This window comes from Cervus elaphus, chromosome 30, assembly GCF_910594005.1.
Source record: "Cervus elaphus chromosome 30, mCerEla1.1, whole genome shotgun sequence".
Taxonomy (NCBI): domain Eukaryota; kingdom Metazoa; phylum Chordata; class Mammalia; order Artiodactyla; family Cervidae; genus Cervus; species Cervus elaphus.
Window position 1 is genome coordinate 45,560,425 of NC_057844.1, and position 21,222 is coordinate 45,581,646.

Genomic DNA, 21,222 nt, shown 5'->3' on the forward strand with positions numbered 1-21,222 from the left:
AGATATAATTTTTAGACATCATCACAAATCATGGCATAAAAATCTGTAAGACTCAGGGATGAAAGAGTTAATCACCATAAAATCCAGCTCCTGAAACAAGTTGCTTTTAAATTTAAAATATATATGTATATATATTTTAAAAAAGACAGAGGAACCAGATATCAAGTTGCCAACATCCATTGGATCATTAAAAAAGCAAGAGAGTTCCAGAAAAACATTTATTTCTGCTTTATTGACTATGCCAAAGCCTTTGACTGTGGGGATCACAATAAACTGTGGAAAATTCTGAAAGAGATGGGAATACCAGACCACCTGACCTGCCTCTTGAGAAACCTGTATGCAGGTCAGGAAGCAACAGTTAGACCTGGACATGGAACAACAGACTGGTTCCAAATAGGAAAAGGAGTATGTCAAGGCTGTATATTGTCACCCTGCTTATTTCACTTATATGCAGAGTACATCATGAGAAATGCTGGGCTGGAGGAAGCACAAGCTGGAATCAAGATTGCCAGGAGAAATATCAATAACCTGAGATATGCAGATGACACCACGCTTATGGCAGAAAGTGAAGAAGAACTAAAGAGCCTCTTGATGAAAGTGAAAGAGGATAGCGAAAAAAATTGGCTTAAAGCTCAACATTCAGAAAACTAAGATCATGGCATCTGGTCCCATCACTTCATGGCAAATAGATGGGGAAACCATGGAAACAGTGGCTGACTTTATTTCTCTGGGCTCCAAAATCACCGCAGATGGTGACTGCAGCCATGAAATTAAAAGACGCTTAGTCATTGGGGGCAGGAGGAGAAGGGGATGACAGAGGATGAGATGGCTTGGATGGCATCACTGACTCGATGGACATGAGTTTGAGTAAACTCCGGGAGTTGGTGATGGACAGGGAGCCCTGGAGTGCTGTGATTCATGGGGGTCGCAAAGAGTGGGACATGACTGACTGACTGAACTGACTGACTGACTCCCTGGAAGGAAACTTATGATCAACCTAGACAGCATATTAAAAAGCAGAGACATTACTTTGTCAACAAAGGTCCGTCTAATCAAGACTATGGTTTTTCCAGTAGTCATGTATGGATGTGAGAGTTGGACTATAAAGAAAACTGAGCACTGAAGAATTGATGCTTTTGAACTGTGGTGTTGGAGAAGACTCTTGAAAGTCCCTTGGACTGCAAGGAAATCCAACCAGTCCATCCTAAAGGAGATCAGTCCTGGGTGTTCATTGGTAGGATGATGTTGAAGCTGAAACTCCAATACTTTGGCCGTCTGATGTGAAGAGCTGACTCGTTGGAAAAGACCCTAATGCTGGGAAAGATTGAGGGCAGGAGGAGAAGGGGACGACAGAGGATGAGATGCTTGGATGGCATTACCAATTCAATGGACATGGGTTTGGGTGAACCTCGGGAGTTGGTGATGGACAGGGAGGCCTGGCGTGCTGTGGTTCACGGGGTCGCAGAGTCAGACACGACTGAGTGACTGAACTGAACTGGATATATATATATATTCATTAAATTTCCACCAGGCTTATAAACTTTGAGTTTAGTTACCAGAAGTATCAGTAATGAAAACTTCATTCCTGTATAGTATAAGCTGATTTACATTACTCATGCAGATAAATAAATTATTGAGACCCTCTTGCTCAGCAACAGTTTCTAAGTTGCTTTCTGTTTTCCTCTTCCCCACCTCTGTACTTTTACAGAAATGATGCTACTAAATACTAATGAAGTAACATTTATTTGGGGGTAACTGAGTAGTATTTAAGTACCTGACTGCTAGGTGACTTAACTCATGGGCCAAATCTGGCTCATTTATTAACAAAATATTAAAAATGAGTAAGTACATGCCAAGTATAAAGAGATGTCTTTCCTTTTTCATTTGTAATTAAGTTGAGCTTATTTTGGAATGCAGAATAATTTCAATTATGGTTGGATTGGGAGCAAGAAAGAATACCAAGACTCATGACTCCTGGGAAGGGAGCAGGGCTGTGTTCATGTCATTCATGAGTTGTGAAGCAACATGTGCTTATAGCTGCCAAAATGTCTGATATAGACCATTTCACAAATTAGCAGTGAGTTCTGGTTCTTTTTCCTTTGCCTTTCCCATTCTTGAACTTAGACTCCTCATTTTACTAAACACAGTCCTTGTTCTTTGATATCTTCTCTGCATCATTAATTTTGCTATTTTGTTAGCTTCTAAATTTATGAATTTAGTTTCCAAGGTTAAAAAAAATGTTTCAAAGGACTAAATGAACTCATTTAGTTGGGTTAAACGAGCAAAAGATGATCTCTTTGCTTTGGTATTTTAAAAGTGTTGGGTAGTGTCAAGTGAGATAACCGATAGTAATTAACATATAGAAACGCAGATTCATCTATGTGTGTTTTTTAGATTACCTTTGAGAAAAATTCACATTATCTAATTAAAATCATTAATATTAAGGTATCTTGCAGAAAACCTTTCATTGAAGTGTATGATTATCAGAAAAATCATTAAATTCAAGTGTAAGTGCACAAAAATTAGAATATTATTGATTATTTATATTAGACTTGAGGAACTCATCTTTTTAACTGAGAAGATGAATGAAATAATTGAAAAAATGTTTCACATTACAATTAAGAAAATGCAATAAATAACCCCATAAAAAACAGTATTTGCTTTAAGTAACTATGTATAATTGTCATTCAAATGTTTCTCCTTTCCTGAGATATAGAGTTGTTTGAGTGGGTTTTCTGTGTTATGTGTAACATTCTGGATGGCAGAAAGAATGCAATTTATGACTAAAAATTTTCTTCAGAGTATAAATAAATCATAATAGAAACTGAAAGTAGTCAAAACTGACCTATACAGCAAGACCTCATCCCATATTGAAATATACATCCGAATATGTGTTTTACAAATTCACATGAAACAATTATAGCCTTACTGATGATCCAAATATTGCTAATAGCAAACTCATGAAATATATATTATGTCAACTTTGCAGAAATGTTTAATTGTTGCCTAATGCCTTCTTGAACTTCCCATGTATATGAAAGAATGTAGTGTCCATACTTTTTCTTGCTTGAATTCTAATCGCCTTGAGAATTCTGTGGATATCAGATAATTTATATATCACATCTCCCAGGAGGCGTATGTGCTTATTTATGTCCAGCACTTTGGACCTTAACTAAGTTAGTGCCTGAGGAGTCCCCAAATACACAGACCATAGCTCTGATAGTTCACACTGGACTTACTGTCCCTGATAAAGAGGACTGGCTTTGTCATTAGTAATTTGTTAACATATGCATGCGATTCTTTACAAAGCAACATAGATCCTTTGAGTTTAATAATATCATAGTCACACATATATGTAATTTTGCTGAAACCCATAATGCTCTAAAAAATGAAATCTTTTCTACAAGATGTCTCGTAATAACATATGGTTCAAACCTTAGGATTTAAAAAATAATTATCATGGTAAAATCAATTAATACACAAAAAACATTCTCCAGGAATGTCTCTAGTTTCTGAGTTTTATGTATTGCATATATGATACTTTACACAATTATATTTCCTTTATAGTAAACTAAGAATGATACTTTTGGAACTGACTGAATAACACGATTAATGTCAAACAGTATCCCCAAAATGAATGAACTTAAAATGCAAAATAAAAGCAATTGGGAGGATTATAGCAGTTAATCATTTTAGGCTTCCCTTTGAAGAAACATTTTCATTTAATGCTCTTTTTACTGTTTAGTATTCATGTTGTTAGATTGAGTTTATTGTCTAGAATAGATGTGAGACTATAAATGCTACCTTCAGATTTTGTTCTCTCCTAATAGCGTGGTCTTGACAATATACATATTTTGCTTTTCGGAGTGTTTAATAAAACTCCCTTTAGTATTCTCTATATGATTTTGCTCAGCAGATTTGTGTTATTAAAATGTATATAATGGCACAGTCCACTTGGAAAGTCCACATAGGAGCAAACAATCTTATGTATTGTTAGCTTTCACCTGGTTTATTTTACATGTACCTTGCATTAGTTGCCACTAAAACAAAAAGAAGATAATTTCAAATTTTAAGAACTCCCTAGTTAACTCATGATTTTATTGATATAGAATTTACAAAACTTTCATCTATGAGATTGGGCTTCAGACATTCAATAAAACACATTTACTATGTTCAAGAATTAAATCATACATTGTTTAAAATTAATTATTCCTTTTTAATTGCATTGTATAAACAGAAATGACCTGTTAATTTTAAGAAAATCTATCAGCACAAAATGAATTCACTCATATAAACAAGCAAGATGAACTTGACCTTGTTTGAACTTGTTTTGATGTGGCCCAGATGGTAGGCTACATGCTTGAATAGCAGGCTAAAGCAGAGGAAAAACTCATAGAGCAAGATCTAGATTTATAGCCTTTTGCAAATCCCCACCTTGTATTGTCCTTTCGGCATCTGTTCTGCCGCCACTGCGGTCAGCTTCTATCTCTGGGGTCAGAGAGTCTAAAAGCAGAGAAAGGTAAGAATGAGACACATTTCATTTGATTCCCATTGTCCTTTAAAAAAAAAAGCAACCTGTTACTTTGGTGCTGAATTAAAATTACATAAATCTTTGTCATCTTTTAAAGGTTGAACAAAGACTATAACCATGAGAATTATCAGAAGATTTGAATGGATAAATAATGCAAAATTGTTCAGAAAATGAGACGGGGGGGTTGAGAACTTCTCATATTAATATTTTATTATGTTTCAGTACAGACAGAATTGGTTAAATAGAAAAGCAATGTCATCTCAGATACTGAAGCAACAAAACTGTGGAAGCACCCATGAAATAAAACATTTCCCCCAACACATGTGACTTTTCTTTCCACCATGCTTTCAAAAAGAGCTTAATGAATCACCAGCCATAGAAATACAAACCCACAAACACATTTAAATTGCCTTTTGAGTATTCACAATGAAAGTTAGTTAGCCATGCATAAACACACATCCTCTTACCATTTAAGACCCTGAGACTATCTGTTGAAGCTGCCTGTTTTAGTGTTTGTTCGGCTTGCTCACGCCGTTTTGTCTCAAATTCAAGTGCTTCCTGCAATTTTCTCTTTGCCTTCTTCTCCTTCTTTAGCCTCTTTTGAACTATGGCTAGAAAAGAGTATATATACATTATTATTTTTCAGAATTTTTGCAATGTTCACATTTCCACAAATGGTCTCTATTTTTAAAATAATATTATTTTTCCCCCCTGCTGAACTGCACCTGTCTGTGCAGAGGAAGTTTAAACAAAACAAAACAAAAAAAAGTAGCAATAACCCACTTTTACCTAAAATAAATCTCAGTAAAATGTCCATGAAGGCCAATTTTTGTTTAGCCTTGAACTATTACAAGAATGCCTTTAATTATCATATGTGGAGACAGTTTTAATGGGAAACTAATTTTAATAAATATTTATACTCACTAATAAAAGAAGTCTGATTAAATAAATTTTGTAGTTTAGTCTCTGCCCTTGAATCAGACAAATGCAAAGTAGTCTGAATAGTATAAACCTTTAAGATTAGTCTCTCTTTATGAAACATCAATTTTGAGTAGTAAACGGAGCATTTCCCCTATCTTTACAAAAATGTTATACCAGCAAAATTTTTAATAATTCTTTCTTGAAATTTTAGACAATGTAATAAATACGATTGCATATGTGGAGCTAAATATTATTATTGTTATATATATATAAACAGACATTTTTATGAAACGATTGCAATTTGCTTAGAGATATTAATAATTTCATAGCAGATGTATATCCACTATAATATATTTCAGGAAAGTTACACTTTTAGACTGTAGGAATTTGATGAGTATAAAACTTCACTGCTACTTATATAAAAATGTTGCCTATGATACAAAAAGTTAATTATGATGAATTCTTTTCCTACTGACCAATTTAAGTATTTGTACATAATATGTAATCAATAAATAATAACAAATCTTCTTCACAAATGTATGTTAACTGTACTTTCATACATATAATAATTGATCGTTGCTTTAACTTATACACTATATATAAAGTCACCAATCAACATATAGAAAGCATAAAAGTGTTTTCTTTGAAATAATTTTTTTTCTGGATGGTTGATAAACATTGTGTATATGAATGTGACAGAATTAGTACGAGAAAATCCTTCTGGCAGAATTAAGTCGTAAGTAACCATTCCAAATTTATTGTATATATTACTACAAATTAACAAGCAACATTTTTTACCTAGCATAGTATTCAGTCAAGACATCCAAAAAGGTAATAATGGTTCATGTAAGAGTGTTACTTGGAATTTCCAGTTTCCACAAATCCTATTTTTATAATCAATATTATTAAAATGGCAGACCATTATCTTACAGTTTATTGTTTCTGGTAGCATATATTTACAGAAAATTGTTTTTACATTGAATCAAATCTTATAAGAAAAAACAAAACTGCTTTCAAATAAATGCTAATTCCCTTTATTTAATACTATGAAAATCTTAACAAAGTTACTTGCCTACTCTTTTCCTTTCTAAAGATGATTGCTTATATTGTCTCTTTGAAAAGAAACAGTAGTTGCTGAATTATTTATTTGGATTGTTATTCCCATGGCACTAAAAGCTCAATCCCAGTGCCTTGCCATTGACTATTCTTTGTTTCTTTCTATGGGATTGAAGCAAATGGGGTTGCCATGTTTCTCTCTTCAGGGTAACACATGGCTTCCATTGACACATTCATATAGATCATTACTGATAGTTATTACCTTTAACTTGTTCATAATGAATTAAATGGTAGGTTCATGATGGTGTCTGTGAAACACTTTGTCCTATACCTTTAGTGGTTAAAGGAATAAAACAATGTAAATCTTCCAATGGTTGTAAACCAACACAATTCTGAAAATCTCTCAAGTAACCAAAAGGTTACCTTAAGAATTCAAGGTTCTGTTTTTAAGTCTTGTTTGAAAAAGACTTCTCCAGGTGAGAACAAAATTGCAACATGGCTATCTCATGGAAGATGGTTCCAAAGAACGAACCCTTTGACCATATTTATTACTCAGAACATATCCCACCATCAACATTTATCTTGTTTTGCTTACTTTAGTAGCTAAATCTATGTGAAGTCACATTGCTTAGAACAGTGCTCTACACCCAGAGTGCCAGCTGCCCACATCAGCCTCATCCTGGGAACTGACTGACTATTGCTTCATAGTAACTAATAAAAAGCCTATTAATTCTGCCAGTTTTGAAAGAAAGAATGATTTTTAAATGACCACGTCACACATTATCAGAGGAAAGCGTGGCATATTTACAGTGGATACTTATTAAATGAGAGAAAAGGAGCTTCCCTTTTAAACATCGAGGAGAACTTTAGAGTTGAAACAGAGGGGAAGTTGATTGTAAAGACAATACTCTTGGATCTCATACATAAAATAAGCACACAAATATGAATGACCTTCAAAATTATCTAAACATGCACTGTAAAGTGTGTAAAGAGAAGCAGTTCATTGACTGATAATAACGTTATTTTTACCCAATAAAAATTCACATCAGTTTCTACTCTGATGTGTATTTGACCTTGTTGGATGAAAATGAGGCATTCAGAAAGAAAATTATACAAATACTCAACTTTGGTCATTTGTTCAGATATTCATCAGTCTTCCATTTCAGTTGATAAAAATCTCACTAAATCTGCCTCGCTTGAATAATCAGTATTTTTCTAGTTTAGCTTTATGACTTTAGCTCAAGCTTTTCAAAGGGCAATTATGAATGAATATAGAATTTTTCTTCATGGCTGTCATCAGAACTCCTTCTTATCTCAAAATTATGAATTGGTTAAATCTATAAGCAATAAAAATTATGTGATTAATGATATAATGGATATATTTCAGTTTTTTGAAGTACGAAGGGAAGAGAAACCATGTACTTTGAAGGTTAGGCTCAGGATTCAAATCCTGCACTAAATTTTAGCTACAAGTAAAAACAAAAAAGTTACAGTTTCATAGTAAATCACGAAATATTGTTATGTTGAATATTTGATGCTAAGTATTAAACTTGTTTGGAAGTTTAAAAATACCTCTATTCTTTTGTTCCATTGCCAACTGCTTCTCAAGTGTCTCCCTTAGTTCTCTTTCCCTTAAAAAATCCATCTTCAGTTCTGTTTTTTCAAGTTGAACCTGTTTTTCTTGAGCTCTGGCATTATCTATGGCAACTTTCAAGAGCCCCTGTACAAAGAAGGCATTCAGAATTATAATATTTTGGTATGAAGCACAGTTCATTCATTACTTTAACATTTTAAAAGAGAACAGCCCACTTATCAAATACCTTCATTCCTGTTGTGCAGTCACTCTGTACTCACTAAGACAAATAGCAAAAGTAAAGCAAACTTTTTCTAAGTTTAATTAAACTATTTTGGGAAGACAAATATTTTTGGCATGCAGGTTCAATTGCTTCTAATTAGAATATCTAGGTTTAATACTACATGAGGGCAACACATAAGTGTATCTTAAAATTAAATATTGTGAAGAAAATTAGACTGATTTGTTCCATGTGTAATTATCTGACATAGTTTATGTAACCCCATGTGATGTTAGCAATACCCACCTTTCTCTCAAGGCTCATTCTCTACCACTCCCTACTGAGATTATACACAACATGAGCGGCCATTTGTTTCTTAAGACACCAGTTTGTTTCTGTACCAGGCACTTGGCTCTCTATTTCCCTCCTGAATGCTTTTCCTCCCATGTTTTGCATGGTTCACTCCTAAATTCATTTCACCTTTGTTCAATCATCATCGGGGAAAACTCTCTCTTCACAGCTTATCTGGACTAGCCCTCCAAACTCACCTTTTTATTCCCTCCTTAAAATTCTTCATACCCCTTATTATGTAATATTGTCATCTATTATTTGTTTAGTGCCATATTTTGCATCTTCTTCACTGAAATCTAAGTTCTCTGAGGCACAGACATTTTCTCTCATTGGGTACTATGGTTACTAAAACCCAGAGAGTGCCTACTATAGAGTAGATTTCAAAAATTTATTGAATAGAAATTATAATATGGTATATATTTCTTGAGATATATAATATGCATCAGGGATCCAAAACTTCATGGCTTAGTAATGCATTATTTTTTTAAAAATCCATCAAAATGGCTCTAAACAGAGGATAAATTTTAGGGGAATATTTAACAGTATATATAATAATAGTATATGGCAAAATCAAATTATATCTACTTATATAACTGATTATAAAATAATGTATATATAATTTGACTATATGCTATATTAATATATGAGTAATATTCTGAAATTTTCAAAAATGAGATTATGAGAATATATAAACATATGCAAAGCATTCTGCATGTGTTCTCTGATAAGATACATTAGAAAATTATTACTAAAATTATTAGTAAAAATAGGAGCTAAGATTTCAATCTGTCTCAACTCAGCAATTCAAAATGCCCTTTTGGAAAAGATGCTTTGCTTTTGTTTGTGAACATCAGCAGCTGAATTTTTCAATTGAAATTAGAAATGAAATGGCAGTTAATGCCAGTTGTAGATATATTGGAGACCCCTTTACCCCTTTGTAGGATACAACATAAGACGTTTGATTCATACATTTCAGTTCCAGCTTGACTTGCTACTGCAATAGGAATGTACCTTGAGCTCAGCCCACCAATTGTCACAAGTCTTTTTAAGTCTCTTTTCAGGCACATATAAGCTATTAGTATTTAATATTTGATATAACTGACTCTGAATTTTCTGGATTAATTTTTGTGATAGGAAAGAAGCTGGCTGGCAGCTCACTTCTCTCTACTCTTTTGTTTTTAACAATAAAACATAGCTGCTAAGGAAACTGCCATCTTAATTCAGCAATATTCCTGTATATGTTTCTTCTTCATCAGGAACAAACAATTAGTAACAAATGAAAGAGATCATTACATCAAGTGCCCTTTTAGATCACCCCAATTAAAACTTTAGTTTAGCTGTATTTTAATTCTAAGATACCAAATTCTAATTTTCTGCTCTGATTGCTCTTGTTGACTTATCTTTGAAAGATGTACTCTCTCTGCAATGTCTAGAGATTATTTAGCAAGATGCCAATGTTGGCACCACTTAATGTGTTGATTGGTTGTATTATCAGTAGCTGTTTAAAATAAATTACTATTAAACTATTATTGTCCTTGGCTGACAAAACACAATATTTTGGTGTTCTTTAAATATGAAACAATCATTATGAATAAACGTGTTGAATAGTGTTACGCTGCAGTTCTAATTTGTGTAATTTTATATTAATATTTGTTGTAAAGTATAAAGTTGCTAAGAACATTTATGTTTATTGTTTCCTTCTGTTACATTGCTGTTAATGTCGCTAATGGTAGTACATTACTTATTCCTGCTGATTATGTCTGAAAAATATTAGCTTTTAGGATCCAATACCCTCTAGGGACTACTTATAAGCTGTATAAAATTAAGTTTCATTTTTAGACTTTAAATCAGTGCACATCAGTAGGAGTCCAGTGTGAACAAAAATCTTCACTAGAGCCAAACTGATACATATGCAAAAAATATGTTATTGTCTGTGACAGCTTTGCTGCAAAAAATACAGAAAACCAATTAAACTTCAATGCAGCAGGGGACTGGGAAAAACAAAAGCAAGTAGTGTTCACAACATCTACAAATCACTGGGACACCATTTTAACCATCAGTGATAACAGTACTATCAGATTTGTGTAACTTCTGTAAATTTTCCAGGTAGATCATATGCAAAAGGTCACACGAAATGCTAGGTCTCATGTGGTCATGCGATATCAAGCAAAATTCTACGATGGCAATGTGATTTAATGTAAAAGAAACAAGGCTTAAAACATAAAATTTGTTCCCAAGGGGAGGTCAGTTCTCATGATGTTGAAGCTGGATTGTAACGATTCGTAAAAAAAAAAAAAAAAAAAGGCATTTTAAACTTACTCTGTGACACAGCAGTTATTAAAGATAATGGTTATTTGACCTCAGATTTCTTTTCTATATGCAGACATAATGCTTGTCATAATACAGAAATATTTTTGCTTTCTAAAGTACTATGCCATGTAAACAAATTTCTATCATTTTTCAGGGAATGAGTTTACAAACTATATATATATATATATATATATATATATAAAGGATACATTAATCTAGCAATATGTCAACTATTTCTCTTGCCTAGGAAGTATAAATATCTGTCTGTATAGGAGACTTTAAGTAATATTGACATGACAGAAGCATTTCTTAATTTACTAGTTAGACCCTAGAGGAAGAAAAGCTTACTTGGTACATATTTGTATTTTGTACAAATTTTAGAATTAGATAACATGTACATTTCCATGAGTATCATTTAAACTCAGGTGACAAAATTTGCAGTAAATTTGCTGTTTCTAATGAGACTAAATAAGGAAATGGCAACCCAGTATTCTTGCCTGGGAAATCCCATGGACAGAGGAGCCTGGCAGGCTGTAGTCCATGGGATCACATGGACTCTAGTATTCTTGCTTAGAAAAATCCCATGGAAAGAGAGGACTGGCAGACTGTCGTCCGTGGGGTAGCAAAAGAGGTGGACACTATTGAGCAACAAAACAATAACAACAAGCCTAGTTGGAGGAGATTTTTAGCCATTATCTACTCTAGCTTAAACCTTTCAAAGACAAGAAAACCAAGGTACAGAAGGAGGAGGTGACTTGTCTAAGGTCCCAAATGAGTAAGTTGACTAAGCCTAGATCAGAGCTACCCTGAGGTTTTTGGTTTTTCTTTTTTTCTTTGTTTGGTGTTTCATTCCAAAAAAAAAAAGAATAGTGTGCCTTGAAGTTAGGAACTTTAAATAATATGACAGAACAGTATCAACTAAAACATTTTTGCCACTCTTGTGACAAAAGATACTATACTTGGTTTACTGTTACGGTTACTATACTTCAGAGCTGATTAATGATGAATTCTCCATCAAAAGCACTTCTAGGTATCCTGTACTGGATATTGGTATCTAGAGATGCTACGAGTGGAACTTCCTAAATGATAAGAACAACAGAGGTGAAATGGGTCTTCTGTTATTCATAATAAACTCCTTGCAACTACACATGAGTTTCTGTTAATAAGTTGACTTTTGGCAAGTCCCTAAAGGATGGATGAGATTCAGAGAACTTTTGAATTGGTCAGTGTATGGAGGTACAGGGTGGGTGACGTGTGAGGGAACGGAAGCTCTATGCCTCTTTCCAAATACATTGCCCTATACATTTCTTCCATCTGTTTCTGAATTGTATTGGACAATTCACCCGCTCCTTCTGGACCTTGGTTTATAATCTTTTATAATACACCAGGTACATAAGTAACACTTTTTCCTAAGTTCTATGAGCTGCTTTAACAAATTAATTGGCAGGCATGGTGGGACCCTCCAGTCCGTAGCTGGTTGGTCACAAGCACAGGTTACAACCTGGACTTAACAATTGGCAGTGAAAGTGGGGGCAGGAAGCAGGTTTGTGAGGCTGAACTCCTAACCTATGAGATCCGGTGCTATCTCTAAGCAGATCATGCCTGAAATGGGATAAAATGTAGGGCCCCCAGCTTAGGTCGCAGAATTGCTTGGTATGGGAAAAACTCAGACATTGGTGCATTAGAAGTGTCAGAATTTAAGTAGTGTTAGAGTAGAGGAAACTCAAAGGAGTATATTTCCTGCACAAGGACATATTAAGATTATTCAGCAAATATTGTTGTTTAGTTGCTAAGTCATGCCCTACTTTTTGGGGACCCAATGGAATGTAACCCACCAGGCTCCTCTGTCCATGGGATTTTCCAGCAAGCATACTGGAGTGGGTTGCCATTTCCTTCTCCATAGTATCTTCCTGACCCAGGGATGGAACCTGCATCTCCTGTATTGGTAAGGGAATTCTTTACCACTGAGTCATCAGGGAAATCCTTAGTAAAATTAGTTTTACTATTAATATTAGTATTGTTGTTGTATATGATATAAATTAGTAAATATGATACAGAGTCCAGATTTTTAAGAGATTAATGCCACTCTCTTCATTACAGTAAACTGAGTTTAAAATATTGGCTATGTTTTACTGTTTTTTTCCACAATCTCTTTTCACAAAATTGGTAATGGGACACACAGGAGAAGATATACCATGATTAAAGATAAAAAGATATAATATAAAAACCAATGTATTTGATGTTAGTCTACCCATATTTTGAAGTCAATGTCTTATTTTATTATCTTTTGAAAAGTTTCTTTCTAATTCTTTAATCAGTCAGAGAAGATTAGTAACTATATAACTAATACATATTTTTATAAATAAAATACATATTAATAATGCAAATAAAAATTATTCATTTCTTTGAAATGTATAAAACATATTACTGGTCATGACATTGAAACATAAAGACTGGAATATGTATAATCAGAATATTTTGGTCCAATTATTTTTCATTGTCTTCCATTAAATACAGAAGTAAAGAATGCTTCTTAAATACCACAATCAGAATATGTTTATTTGCCAGGCCATAGTGAACCAATCTGAGTCTGCCATTCATTGTGGTTTTAACGTCCCTTTTATTTTCCTTGTTTGTTTAATACTTCCACATAGACAAACCAGAGTGAACCAAACATCTATCCTACTCCCCTTATGGTATATCCTCAGTGCTAATATCACCCCTCACTAAATTTTATATTCTCTACCTTATTTTTCTTTTCTACTTTTTATTTATTTAACTATCCTTTCAAATAATTTTTGTAAATAGGGTAATAAACAGTATAACATATTTATTCCTGGTCTTATGTGTGAATATATCCCAGTTATGATTTACAGCTTGAAAGCTCAGATTGAGAATACTGGGTAAAATTCTCCCTTCAGTTTGTTCAAATGATAATCAATGATTGAAGGTGTCACACCCAGTAAATTGATACTAAAATTCTACTTTCCTCACCTAAAATCTCATAGGGAGTTGTCTATGAACACGTTTGATTAAGGAAACCATAATGAAAGACTATCCACATAGAAAAATAAAATAAAATTCCATATAAGATAATTTTTTTTAATTCTAAAAAGCAAAATCTAGAGTGAATTTAAATGTCACTAAAGTGAAATTGCTGTTCCTTACTGAAGATATCATTATCCTTTATGACTTCTAATTTATAAAAACATTCAAACTCTAAGAAAGAACAGTATAGTTCTAGGAATTAGCAAAAATCTGGTACCTAAAGAGATACAGTATACATACATATTTCTATACTACATATATTTTTCTATACTATATATAAAACATATTTTCTATACTATATATAGTATATATATTTTAAAATATTAGCATATAGTATTTTTCTACAAGCCCTCTTTTAAAGCACAAAGAAATATCATTTAAGAAAATTCAAATTTCATAATGTGTCATGGAAGGGACATCTACAGTATCTATTAAAAATTCTTAATTTTAAAATTATCAAATTATAGAGTATCATGAAACCAAAGGATTGAATATTAGAACAATAACTCTTTAAATATTATTTTGAGCAGTTTTGGTTGTTAATTCTAAAAGAAATAGAATTTATGTTCATTAAATTTAAATAGAACACAATATTTTAAAATAGAAAACACATACAATAAACTTTTAATTTTAAACATGATATTGTATGATATAAAAATGCAAATACTTTCAACTCAATTATTTTTCATTGTCATTGTGATAAAGTATCTTCAAAGGAAATATAGAGCTTTAAATTTACCACACCAAAAGAGTGTTGCCATTTGAAACAGAAAGCAGAGAACCCCATTATACATAATTGAACTTACAAAGGAAATTGAGGTAGACAGAATGTAATTACCCAAATTAGAATTTGGACAGCAAACACATTTATACTGTATGCCCCATGAGTCAGAGTCATGACTGTTTAAATATTCTATACTATTCCTAGGATATTACTATAACTCAACATATGTAATAATAATAAAAGAGCTAGCAACTATGACCTTTTGTAAAATAATGTGAAACTATAACTGAACATAAATCCAGCATGTATGTCTGGCTTGTGTGTGTGTGTGTCAACATGTATATAAGTATGCATGCATGTATGTATTGTCGTTTGTTTTACTGTGTATGGCACTTAGCAAGATTTTCAATATTTATTTACCTTACATACATATAGTGCATGCACATATACTTGTGTACAGGTATCAAATTCATATATATACATATGTAATATCTCATCTGTATACATCTATATGTGAAACTGAAGTGAATGAGCGTAATTTATTTTAAATGAAATATTATTTTCTTTTTTGATGTGGACCATTTTTAAAGTCTTTGCTAAATTTGTTACAGTATTGCTTTGGCTGATTATGTTGTTTTTTGTCTGTGAGTCATGAGGGATCTTAGCTCCCTGACCAGGGATCAAACCCGCACCCCTTTCATTGGAAGGCAAAGTCTTAACCACTGAACCTAGAGGGAAATCCCTAAATGAAGCATTTTTATTGTGAGTGTTCTAACTTTGTCAGACCCAGAGTCCTATGATTTAGGACTAGAAGAAATAATTTACTTTGACTTGACTCCTATCATCAACTCTTCCTAATACATCCTCTTAAGGCTGTTTGGAAGGCTAGAGAATATATTATTTCCAGAGATACATTTAATAAAAAATAATTTATCTAAATTTGCACAATTTAAAACTGAAATTTTCCCTTTTCTTTTATTCTTTCTTTAAAGAAATAATTATAATTTGAGGTGATGCAGGTAACATTTCTGGGCTCCTCAAGTCGTGCTAGTGGTAAAGAGCCTGCCCACCAATGTAGGAGACAGAAGAGATGTGGGTTCAATCTCTGGGTTCAGAAGATCTTGCGGAAGGCATGGCAACCCACTCCAGGATACTTGCCTGGAGAATCCCATGGACAGAGGAGCCTGGAGTGCTATAGTCCACAGAGTTACATAGAGTCTGACCCAACTGAACTGACTTAGCATGCAAGCACGCATGCAGATAATATTCCTAGTCTGGGTATTACTAGATATGGGTGGGTGGATAAACATTCCCAAACACAGAATTTGGCTTAGTCATGTGGTTTTCACACAGAATGCAAGGGTCCCTGTGTAAATCTACTCTTCAGATGAGCAAACTGGCCTACACTAGTGAACATTTACACAGAAATGTTTTCTTTGCTGAAATTGAAATTAAATTATTATTTTCCCCGTTATAGAGGCTTTAGTTAGTGAAGATACAGACACCTAGATGGAGAATTTTAAGTAAATGTTTAGCTTTTTATTTGCTTCATATAGAATTTTATATATATAAATATATATATATATGTATACACACACACAACATACAAAAGAAACTTAATTATTCCCTTACTTCTCAAAGTGTAAATTCAGAAATGTTAAGGGATATTTTTGAAAGCATTTAATTTAACAAAAGAGAAATGCATTAAGAACCTTAACTCAGAAAACAATAATATGGGCTGAATTTAGAAAAAAAGTTATATGTTTATTTTAAAATATAATCAGTTATTTGGCTATGATTACATTTAGGTTAGATTGATGATTTATTTCAATTACTGAGATATAAAACCTTAAAGTTGAATACAGTTCTGGAGATTCTAATTACATTAGTATTAAAAATGCCATATTAACATATGAGAAGATATGTTACATTAAAGGCCTTCTGTTATGTCCTTAGAGAGGTAAATAAAATTAATTACATTTCTACTGGGAGAAAGTTTAATATGGTAGGAAATGTGTACAGAAAAATACCACTAAGGATTGAGTGCTAGAACAAAGATTAAAAAAAAAAAAATACCACCAGAGTATCTACAAGCATATTACTACCAGCTATTTTAAGTGTGGAGAAGTAGATGGCAAAAAGCTCCATCTGGGGTCCACATGACCACTTCATGTGTGGGCAAAAAATTATGCTTTCTTTTATCCCAAACACTTATTATTTTGGCTCCCTGTTCTATGTTATTGTTAACTGTATTTTTTATTCAAAATGTACTGTACATAAAATATACATCCTGAAGACTACATAGAAAATCTGTGAAAAGTTTTGTATGACTTTTTGAAGTCTATTCTTTGAAGAAATCCTATTAACTGAAATAAACTAATTTATGAAAGAAGGGATTTCTTGGATTCTTTTCCATTTAGACATATTTAAATGACTAAACATATCATTTCCTCACTAAAAGGCCAGCAGTTTAAAACAGCTAAATATTTATTAGAACTGGTATACTGTCTTTTAATACATCAGACAAACTTAAACAGCTAGATTCTTACTATTAATTGGCAATAAAGAGAACATTTAGGCAGAATGGTTTTTAAAAGGCCCAGGTCATTTCATCTAAGTTTTTATTAAGATGTAGTATACCTATTTGGGTATTTCTAACCAACTGAATTTTTGTATTAAGTTTAAAATATCAAATTGCTAGAAAAATTCATTATCATGGTTTCCTCAGTCTCAAGAATGGATTAAGCTGGAATAGTATGACTTTGGGGAAAACTGACAGCTGAATCCTCCATGTTCCTTTCTCCCAGAATGTGAAAAAGTCCTACCTGTATGTTAGTCAGAAGGGTCTCTATGGAAGACAATCCATCAGGAAACAGAAAAGGAGATGGGAATCCTGGAGGTAGTGGTTGTCCATGCCCAGTTAGAGAAAGTTTGTCAAGGCTGTCTCTCGCAGTTGGTGTGGAAAGCGGGGTCTCATCTGTATGTGATTGAAACAAAAATATAGAACAAGTTACGCTTGTCTGTTTTTATTAGACCTCAGTAATGGCTTCCCTAGTGGTTTCCAGAACATTTATTGCAAATTGGTTCCTGCTATCAGGAGAAAATGCTTTCTGCTGAATTTTCTTTAATGAAAAAGCTGTGGAGATACAACAAGATAACATTAATGAGTAACTTTATAAGCCTTTTAAATGCAGTCTCTAATGAGACTGAGTTTACAGTGCCATAGAATCTTTTTAAAACAAATATTATCTCATATATAGTTGTGATAATATATTCAGGCTGACTTTATGGGCACCTTCCCAATTATCTCATTTTAGTTTATTCTGTTTGGATTGACAATAGGATATTTCAAGAGCTTCATAAAGGAGAAATGTTTTGTATATTAGTGTTTCTTTCTCAATTAACCTGAAAGGGTTATATATATCAATGATTTATTCAAATATATTCTTAAGGAGTCTACAAACAAATATACAATTAAAAACTTTAATTCCATAACTAAAAAAAAAAAAAAAAAAACTGGAATCAAATACATACTTCGGTAATTATAATTGAATTGTTCAATATCATTAACACTAAAGATCTGGACCAGAGACCCCACAGAGACTGAGACAGAACTGTGTTTGAGCATCTCCTGTGGAGGTACAGATCAGCAGTGGACTGCCATTTGGGCAGGGGCTCTGGGTGCAGCAGACTTGGGTATGGCATAAGCCCTCTTGGAGGAGGTCACCATTAACCCCACCATAGAGCTGCCAGAACTTATACAGGACTGGAAAACAGACTCTTGGAGGGCACAAACAGAACCGTGTGTGCACTAGGACCCAGGAGAAAGGAGCAGTGACCCCACAAGAGACTGACCCAGACTTGCCTGGGTGTGTCCAGGAGTCTACGGGGGAGGCATGGGTCTGTGGGGGCCTGCTGCAGGGTTGGAGGCACTGAGTGTAGCAGTACATGCATGGGGCCTTTTGAAGGAGGTCGCCATTATCTTCATTATCTCCAGCATAGTTTGGCCCCAGGTAAATAGGAGGGAAGGAACACAGCTCCACCCATCAATAGAAAATTGGATTAAAGATTTACTGATCATGGCCCCACCCATCAGAAGACCCAGTTTCCCCTTCAGTTAGTCTCTCCCATCAGGAAGCTTCCATAAGCATCTTATCCTTCTCCATAGAGGGCAGGCAGGCTGAAAACCACAATTACAGAAAACTAACCAATCTGATCACATGGTCCACAGCCTTGTCTAACTCAATGAAACTATGAGTTATGATGTGTAGGGCCACCCAAGAAGAACAAGTCATGGTGGAGAGTTCTGACAAAACGTGGTCCACTGGAGAAGGGAATGGCAAACCACTTCAGTATTCTTGTCTTGAGAACCCCATGAACAGGATGAAAAGGCAAAAAGATAGGACACTGAAGGATGAACTCCCCAGGTTGGTAGGTGCCCAATATGCTACTGGATCAGTGGAGAAATAACTCCAGAAAGAATGAAGAGACGGAGCCAAAGCAAAAACAACACCCAGTTGTGGATATGACTGGTGATGGAAGTAAAGTCTGAAGCTGTAAAGAGCAATACTGCGTAGGAACCTGCAGTATTAGGTCCATGGATCAAGGCAAATTGGCAGTGGTGAAACAGGAGATGTCAAGAGTGAACATTGACATTTTAGGAATCAGTGAACTCAAATGGACTAGAATGGGTGCATTTAACTCAGGTGACCATTATATCTACTATGGAGGGCAAGAATCCCTTAGAAGAAATGTAGTAGCCATCCTAGTCAACAAAAAAGTCCAAAATGCAGAATGATCTCTGTTCATTTCCAAGGCAAACTACCCAATATCATGGTAATCCAAGTCTATGCCCCTACCAGTAATGCTGAAGTTGAATGGTTCTACAAAGACCTACAAGACCTTCTAGAAGTAACACCCAAAAAAGATGTCATTTCCATCACAAGGGACTGGAATGCAAAAGTAGGAAGTCAAGAAACACCTGGAGTAACAGGCAAATTTGGCCTTGGAGTACGGAATGAAGCAGGGCAAAAGCTATTAGAGTTTTGCCAAGAGAATGCACTGGTCATAGCAAACACGCTCTTCCAACAACACGAGAAGACTCTACACATGGACATCACCAGATGGTCAATACTGAAATCAGATTGATTATATTCTTTGCAGCCAAAGGTAAAGAAGCTCTATACAGACTGTAAATACAAGACTGGGAGCTGACTGTGGTTCAGATCATGAACTCCTTATTGCTAAATTCAGACTTCAATTGAAGAAAGTAGGTGAAACCACTAGATCATTCAGGTATGACCTAAAAATCAAATCCCTTACAATTATACAGTGGAAGTGAGAAACAGATTCAAGGGATTAGATCTGATAGACAGAGTGCCTGAAGAACTATGGACGCAGGTTCATAACATTGTACAGGAGACAGGGATCAACACAGTCCCCAAGAAAAAGAAATGCAAAAAAGAAAAATGGCTGTCCCAGGAGGCCTTAAAAATAGCTGTGAAAAGAAGAGAAGTATAAAGCAAAGGAGGGAAGGAAAGATATACTCATTTGAATGCAGAGTTCCAAAGAATAGCAAGGAGAGATAAGAAGGCTTTCCTCAGTGATCAATGCAAAGAAACAGAGGAAAAAAATAGAATGGAAACTAGAGATCTCTTCAGGAAAATTAGAGATACCAAGGGAACATTTCATGCAAAGATTGGCTCAGTAAAGAACAGAAATGGTAGGGACCTAACAGAAGCAGAAGATATTAAGAAGATGTGGCAAGAATATACATAGTTCAGTTCAGTTCAGTAGCTCAGTCATGTCCGACTCTTTTCGACCCCATGCACCGCTGCACTCCAGGACTCCCTGTCCATCACCAACTGCCGGAGTCTACCCAAACCCATGTCCACTGAGTCAGTTATGCCATCCAACCATCTCATCCTCTGTCGTCCCCTTCTCCTCCTGCCCTCAATCTTTCCCAGCATCAGGGTCTTTTCAGATGAGTCAGCTCTTCACATCAGGTGGTCAAAGTACTGGAGCTTCAGCTTCAACATCAGTCCTTCCAGGACTGATCTCCTTTAGGATGGACTGGTTGGATCTCCTTGCAGTCCAAGGGACTCTCAGGAGTCCTCCAACACCACAGGTCAAAAGCATCAATTCTTCAGCACTCAGCTCTCTTTATAGTTCAACTCTCACATCCATACACCAAAGAACTATACAAAAAAGATCGTCATGACCCAGATAATTCAATGGTATGATCATTCACCTAGAGCCAGACATCCTGGAATGCAAAGTCAAGTGGGCCTTAGGAAGCATCACTATGAACAAAGCTAGTGGAGGTGATGGAATTCCAGTTGAGCTATTTCAAATCCTAAAAGATGATGTTGTGAAAGTGCTACACTCAATATGCCAGCAAATTTGGAAAACTCAGCAGTGGCCACACGACTGGAAAAGGTCAGTTTTCATCCCAATCCCTAAGAAAAGCAATGCCAAAGAATGTTCAA

General features: G+C 34.5%; 1 protein-coding gene across 2 annotated transcripts in view; it reads right to left on the reverse strand.

The window, feature by feature from the left end:
• Nucleotides 1–21,222, reverse strand: part of DACH1 (dachshund family transcription factor 1) — a 451,469-nt gene that overhangs the window by 32,949 nt on the left and 397,298 nt on the right. For both annotated transcript variants that reach the window (XM_043892205.1, XM_043892206.1), the window contains 4 exons: nt 17,560–17,711; nt 8,081–8,228; nt 4,999–5,142; nt 4,435–4,503 (listed from right to left, as the gene is read on the reverse strand). In XM_043892205.1, coding sequence (XP_043748140.1) covers nt 4,435–4,503; nt 4,999–5,142; nt 8,081–8,228; nt 17,560–17,711 — 513 coding nt within the window. The remainder of the gene's footprint in view (nt 1–4,434; nt 4,504–4,998; nt 5,143–8,080; nt 8,229–17,559; nt 17,712–21,222) is intronic.